General features: G+C 49.4%; 1 protein-coding gene across 1 annotated transcript; it reads right to left on the minus strand.

Annotated features, from left to right (window-relative positions):
- Positions 1-991: 991 nt before the first annotated feature.
- Positions 992-4,030, minus strand: ATF4 (activating transcription factor 4). The gene is made up of 3 exons (XM_064155223.1): positions 3,827-4,030; positions 2,394-2,708; positions 992-1,920 (listed from the first exon to the last, which is right to left on the minus strand). Exons 2-3 carry the CDS (start codon positions 2,608-2,610, stop codon positions 1,076-1,078), a joined length of 1,062 nt encoding a protein of 353 aa, XP_064011293.1. The 5' UTR covers positions 2,611-2,708; positions 3,827-4,030; the 3' UTR covers positions 992-1,075.
- Positions 4,031-7,592: the final 3,562 nt, after the last annotated feature.

The following is a 7,592-nucleotide window of genomic DNA, read 5'->3' on the forward strand; positions in this document are numbered from 1 at the left end:
GACCTTTGCTGGTATTCAAAACCTCATGGAACTAGAAACCAACCACAGAAAAAGTTCCCTTGCACTGAGTGCCTGAACTCGCACATTAAGAGGGCACTAATTAATATCTACAGGCAAACCTCACCCTGCTATACAGGCTCCCATCAGGTTCTCTGCAGCGTGTAACGGACACCACCGTAGCAGGGCTGCGTTTTTCCCTGCCGTCCCCATTGCATCTTCTGTTGCCGTGCTCCTGCACCAGAGCATCCACTCTCCGCACCTCAGGAGTCAAGCTGCAGCTGTCAATCACCCCCACCCATACTCCCAGCACAACAGCACTTCCTCTGCAGCAGTTGCACAGCTGACTGGGGAGTGAAGCTGAACTGGTTTTATCAACCAACTTACCCATTCCCATGGAAGAATAAAGTTAAACTTGCGTATAAACCTCAGATTTGGTTCTTCAGTGAGCATCTGAAGCCTCCAGATCCTTCACTTTGTTACACAAATGCTTATGATCACCAAGACCAAGAATCACTCATGTGGCCCAGTTCACATGCCCAAGCACAGGGACAGACCCCATCAGCATAGCCCAGGACACACTTCCAGCTCAGGAACATTCTTGGGACAAGAACTCAGTGCCCATTTAATGCTACCATTACTTGGCCTGGTTTCTTAGCAGCCGCTAATTTGCTGAATTTATGCCCCACAACCAATTTTTTCGTTTCGTACCCATGGCAATTCACATTTTTGTTTCATACCCATGGCAATTTGCATTCTTGAATCCACCAAATTGTCCTTTACCACTCCTTAGACTCAACATTTCTTCAAATGGGAGCTATGCTTTCATTAGTAAACACTTCAGCTGTGATCAGGCTTATGCACCACTCATGCTTATTACCAAATCACAGCTTTAGTACTTCCCTCGGTGAGGTGACCTGTTTGTGTTTATACCTAGGTGGAGTGCAAGCTACACTCGGTTCACAAGAAGGCAGTGATCTCACAGAAGCACACGTTTACTATAAAATAATTTATTAGACAGCAATACACAGCTTTAGCAGCAAGCTTATATACATGCACATAACTACTGCTGACTACCCTACTCAGGGACTCTAGTTCTTTTGCCCTTCGCCTTGCGGACCTCTTCAATCAGATCTTTTAAGTACTGAATTTCTTTACTCAGGGAGTCTGCTTTTTCCTTCAGGGCCTGATTCTTCTGCTCCAATTCTCTGCACTCCCCAGACAGTGCCTCCTGTTCTGCCCTCTTCTTCTGCCGGTAACGTGTGGCAGCTGTCTTGTTCTGCTCCATCTTTTTTAATTTCTTATCTGTTTTCTTTTCTCCTTTCAACTTTGCTGACACCACCTTCTCTGCAGGATGATCGTAAGGTTTGGACCGCACAGAGCCACAGCTGGCATCTGCAGGGAACTGGTTGTCATTGTGGGAGCCAACTGAATTGGTAGGACTATGTTGGGGTGTTCCCAGATAGGAGTCTGGGCTCATACATATTCCACTATCATCAGAATGGTTTTCTTCCTCCTTCTCAGACTTGGCAATCACTATCACAAAGGTGGGGCCCTCCTGTTTCCTTTCTCCTTCCAGAACATCCACTTCACTACCTAGCTCTAAACTAAATGAATGGTCTGGAGTGCAAGTCAGAGACCCTGGGGAGAGGGGGAAAGACCAAAGGGAAGTCAGTGGGGCCATTGGATCTGCTGCAATTGGAGATTCGGGGACATGGGTGATTAGGTCGGGTATCAGTGGAGGTTCTTTGTTGTGGAATTCCTGGATGGTAGGGTTAAATAGGAGATCACACGTGTCTTCCAACGTGGCCATCAGCTCGTCTGGTGAGACGGTGGCTTCCAGATTACCTAACAGGGCATCAAAATCAAGCTCCTTCAGATCCATCTTCTCCACCATCCACTCCATGCCAGAGAAGGCATCCTCTGCACAAATTAAAGAAGAATGCTATTTCAGTAAACCAATACAACTCATACTTCTGAAAATTATCTGGGAACTCATCTTTTAACATCTCCCCTCTCTTACATTGATAGTAAATACTGAGTATCATCGGAGAAAAATCCCCCCAGCAGTCAGGTGTTCTAACATTCCATCCCTCTGACTCCCAACACTGAAGAATTCAGGGCCATCTGAACCACACAGCCATGCATGTTTCTTGTGACCTCTGCCAGAAAATAGTACAGTAACTGCTGGCATATCATTAGAAGGACAACCAAAGTGTCACTTTACCATAGCTAGCAATTCTGGTTTGTGCTAACAGAGTGGTTCCAAGCAGAGGTATGAAGTTGGCATCAAATTTATGTAAATGCAGCAAATTAGTTTTCAGACTGGTATGTTACTGAGCATACTATGGTGCTACTCCAATTGACATACTCTATGGAAATAAGTAATTGCTTACCCTGGCTGCTATCTATGGTGTTGCCTAAACTGTCCACAGCAAGCCAATTGGAGGAGACTGCCTTAGCCTTGTCGCTGGAGAACCCATGCGAACCGAGGGGCTCGGCCACCTCCAGGTAGTCATCTAGGAGTCCCAGACTTTCCTCAGCCACCGAACACGGCTGGCTGAAGGGGGATAAGGAATCCCCCAACAGCATCTCGTTGTTCAAGAGGCTCATCTTCGTTGTTTTTTAATGCTTTGACGTCGAAGGATGTAGGCAAGTAGAAGGTCTTTTTGTCGACTACAGCAATGCTGCTGTGCGATGCCTTGAAAAACCTGCAAATAGAACTGCAATTCATCAGTACTTGTTCGACCAGCACAGTAGCTGTCTAAAAGCAACGCCATTTCAGCAAGTACGGTGTAACTCTTCAACTTGTACAACTTCCCCATTTTCCAGACTGCTGTCTGCCTGCAACCTTTACACTTTTCGTGTTTTGCTAAAGGCTCCCCGGAGGCAGGTGCAGCCTCCAGGTGCTCATCTCCCACGGGGGCTGCCAGGCTTCCTCAATGCCCAAGTACGGGCGGCTCCGCTGTCGCCAGCCCCACCCCCTGCCGCCGTGACTCACGCCCACACCAGCAGCCGCGGCCATTTCGTGATCCTGCCGCCTCCCTCTCCCCACCCCGCCAGCGGCCGCCATTTTGTGTCTTGCCACGTTTCCACCGGGGCTCCAGCACCGGGCACCTCGGGCTGCCACCCAGGCTTCAGAGCCGAGCTAAGCAGTGAAGGTGCAGCGGTTAAGAGACGAGGTAGAGAACGGCAACGAGTCCCTCTGAAATCATGCTAGCTTAAAAACAGGGCGTTTGAGAAACTGAACCGAGGGTCACACACACCACCTTTTACTCGTTTCCACAGGGTTCTAACACCTCGCCAGTTGCCAGGGCAGGCTTAACGCTACGATATTAAACGGCTACAGTCCTGCTGCCAGCCCATGGATGTTTCCTAATCAAAACCATATACCGCACAGTACTTAACATCTTCTCCCAAAACCCCAATGCCCTCAGTGACCCCTTTCACTACAGCTGCGTTCCCCCATCCACAGCGAAAAGTCTCTAAAATGTAATGCTCTTTAACGCCACGAAAACCCCATGAAATCGTAAGATCTCAAGGCTTCTGAGAACTCACATTTCTTCGAGCTATGCAAGACAAAAAATTCCTCGTCCTTCCTTCCGAAATGGCATTTCCTGCCGGTTTTGGTACCCGCCGCCCCAGGGAGGCTTATCCCCACGAGGATGCCCTCTTTCCCCCATCTTATTACCCAGTTTTCTGTTGGGTTTTTTTCCTTCCCCAGAAAATACGTTACCATACAAACGATAAATTCGCTCCCTAAGCCCACTGAGAAGACAGTAGGAACACAGAGAAGAGGGAATACTCGTCCCTCACACAAAATACTCACGCCATGGTTGCAGATGCCGGGGGTGTGCTGAGGCCGCCGCCGCTGCTGCTGCGCCTGCTGCACTGGCCGATGCCGCCGCTGGCCCTGCCGCCCTCAAAGAGCCATGGCGGCTAGGGGAGAGGAGGCTGCTCCGGTCCGCGCTGCGCGGGAAAGCGATGCGCGCACAGTCACTAAGTCAGCTCTCCGGGAAGGACACACAATGAGGTGGCACCACCCCCGCGCCGCCCTTATATATGAATCGTGCCGAGAAAAACAAGATCCGGCTGTAACGTGTCCTTCCGCCAACCGTCACCTGCTTCTCGCCAGAGGCCACTGGGTTGTAGAGTTTCGTCTGTGCTTCTCTCCTGCTGTCCTGTTACGGGATAAACGGAGGAACCGCCGACACAAACCACCGCTTCAACAGAGACGGGAGTCGAAGGGACTATATGGTCTACATCCGCATCCGCCTCCCCACCGGCGAGGCCGCCTCACGTGACCAGAGCAGCTGAGGTCGCTGCCCCCTCCCCGTCCGCGGGGAGCGCCGGCGCGCGCTGCTGAGGGCGGTGCTTAGCCGGGAGCGTCACTCAGCTCGCCACGTGGGCAGCGAGGCGCTCATTGGCTGGGGGCGGCTGCTCGCGTGCGCTGCTCGCTGCCATTGGCCAGCGCTCGGTGCCTGGGCGGGGGCGGAGGAGAAGCAGCGGGGACGGGAATGGTGCTGGGGCATGGCCGGAGTCCGCCCTTGTGCACGACCCGTGCCTCTCGAAGCAGCGTGTGTTCCTTTTCCTTTAGGTTTCAGCGTCCCCCTTTGTTCTCCGCACAAAGCCCTGCCGAGGTCAGGCCCGAGCTGGCAGCTGCTGCTCGCACCGAGGCGCCGGTTTGACTGCTCTGGAACGCTGAGGCGGCTGGCGGCCATGGCCTCCTGCTCCCGCGGCTAACGTGTCGGCCCCGGGCAGCGTCACCTTCTCTCCCTAACTGTCCTACACGTGGAGACCTCAGATTATGGTTGCTACGGGGCATGGGTTGTGTGCATGTGTGCATGAGGGTGCCTGCGTCACTGACCGGAGCCTGTTGCCCTTGAAGCAGCCGTGGTGCAGTAGTATCGACTTGGAGTGGTTCTTCGCAGAGCTTCACTCGAGAGTCATGCTGCCGAGCATCTTGAGAGCATCACTCTTAATTACTGCCTTCAACCTATGTAAGAGCTGAACATGAAGTTGTTTTTTCTCCAGCTCAGTGTCTTCTGCCATGAAGTTTCATACTAATACTTCCTTTGCTGTGCAGCCATTAGTCAGATGTATTAATAGATCACCTACATAAAGGCTCACAGCTGTGAAGGACAGCATGACCTTGGAAATATAATCTGAAGCTGCACTCTAAAGTTTTTCTTGATCTAAATCAACTTGCTGCTGGGAAAGACAGTAGCCTTCTTTCCCCACCCTGTTCCTGGCTATATGGTTCCACCTCTGTGATCCATCTCAGCCAGCTAATCCAGCAGGAAACTCAAAGAGGTCAACAGTTTCCCCCTTATTTCAGTCCCTTCATCGTTCTACTCAGGTCTGACAAGTGTGAGCTGGGAGGACTGCTACCTGTGTGCTTGCTCCCTATGTCAGTTACCCAGCTTCAAACAGTTTTCCCTGTTGCTAACATCACAGTATGCCATCAGCTGAGAGCTGCAATGAGTCCTTGCTTCTTCAAACATCAGCATCCTGCAGGTCAAATTGCTCTTGGCTACTTCTGTAAAAGCTATAAAAGCCTCTACCATTTCCCAGTTAGTAATGTTTGTGTAAAGCCTTCATTGCGTTTGCTCAGGTGTAAGTGCCTGAAACGTACTAAAGGACAGATCATGTGCAAGGACAGGCATGACCCACTTTCTGCTTTTAACAGCCTGATGTTACCATCACCACTGCAAAGCAGTGTATGTCACTGCACATCTGTAAACCGAACAGTAGCTCTTGAATGAAAAAGGCAATTTTCCCTCTAAGGTTAGTTTGTTGGGTTTTAGGGGGTTAGGTTTTTGTTGGTTTTGTTGTTGTTGTTGTTTTTCTAGAAGCAAGCACAGATTTTCGAGTGACTCATTAAAATGGAGGAGGCAGAGAAAAACGTCCTCCAACGCCTGAATACACCACAGCAGCAACTGAGCGATCTAAGATGACTGTTGTGATAAATACACCATGAAGCAGGCTTCAAAGCAACATTTGGAGGGTGCAGCAGTATTTAAAGAAACCAAGTGGGTGATTGGCTGAGTGGACAGCACCTCCACGGTCCTCCCTGGCTAAGGGAGAGCTCTGACACCCCCTGCTGTGCCCACTTGCCCCTCCTTTAAGCAAAAAGGGTGACTGTACAGCCCTAATCGTAGCTAAATAAACAGCAATGCTATGCACACCCGATCCTTCATCTTGAAAAGATAATTGCAGATTTCTTTGAAAGGACTCTGGGTATGTATGAGCAAGAATCAGGGAGGCAAAAATGAAATCTGCAGTGAGGAACTGAACCCAGATCTGCCTGTTTCCTAGCTGCCTGGTTTTGATTTTGTGTGTAATCGTAGGTGGAAATTTGTCTGTCACAAGCTCCAGACAGACATTTTGTCAAGAGCCCCAATCCAAAAGATGAAATCAAGTAACCAGAAGGCAGCCATTTAGTGAATAGCACATTTTCTCTTTTCCTGAAGGGCTGCAGATACACTGGTCTTAGAGAATTTCACAAGCCACATCCTCAAATCCATTATAAGTCATCTGTCTAAATTTGTGCAGGCTATGTCAGAAGTTTCTCCTTTGTGGCTAGAGTTTCTGACTGAGGAAGGAACAATTCCTTGGGAATTTTTTGCACCAAAAATGTACTAGTGTGTTCTAAGCAGAGAAATACTGGCTACCCACTTACTAACTCAAAAGGATCTAAAAATAATTCCTTTGTATATATTTGTGGCTCAGAGATTGAGAGAAGCCTGGCAGCTCTGAAGCAAACTCAATTTACAGCAACAGAAAAGAATTAAAAGGTGGCTTCTGAAGATGGATTTGTGTGTGTGGACAGTAAACTGCTGCTCACACATTAACAGCTTCAGTGCCATGGATGTTATTTGCCTGCCCTGGGTACCATACCAAGGCAAAGACGGCTGCTGTGACAAGTCAGATCCATCGTCAACCGCACGCAAAGGACCAGCTGCAGGCAAAGGAGCAGCTCCTGCAGAGCTTGCTGCAAGACAGAGACCAAAGTGACCTTGCTGGGATGAACTGCCCTGATAAATACAGCACTGCAGAAAACTACCTCCAGCCAAACAGCAGCACAGGGAGGTGGAAAGCTAATGCTTCATTCACCTTCTTCTGTCGTTAAGATGGAAGGTCAATAGATGAGCTTTATTTCTCTTTTGCTGTTGGTTTGTTGTTTGTTTGGTGTTTTGAAAGGAAAAAAAAGGCTTTCTTCTTCCACCATCAGGTTAACAGGAGATAAACATGTTGAATGCTGTGTTATTAAAGTACACAAAAGACAGGGAAGACGCAAATGTTTCCATAGTAACATCTCCTCCCACAGTCTAGACTGTCTGTATAGGATGCTCTCAGCGACTGTCAGTGGCAGGGACACACACACACATCTCTCTGGGCCTCTGTAGCAGGGGAGTGAGAAGAAAGAGTACAGATTGCTGGGGCCAAGAGGGGGTCCAGGAAAAGTAGCAGAGATGGAGAGATTGGAGTGATAAGGGGCCCAGACTCTTCTCCTTGGTGTCAAGCAACAGAACTAGAGGAAATTGTTTCAAGCTGTGCCAGGGGAGGTTCAGACTGGCTGTTCAGAAATACTT

The sequence above is a fragment of the Pogoniulus pusillus genome, chromosome 15 (assembly GCF_015220805.1).
Source record: "Pogoniulus pusillus isolate bPogPus1 chromosome 15, bPogPus1.pri, whole genome shotgun sequence".
Classification (NCBI taxonomy): domain Eukaryota; kingdom Metazoa; phylum Chordata; class Aves; order Piciformes; family Lybiidae; genus Pogoniulus; species Pogoniulus pusillus.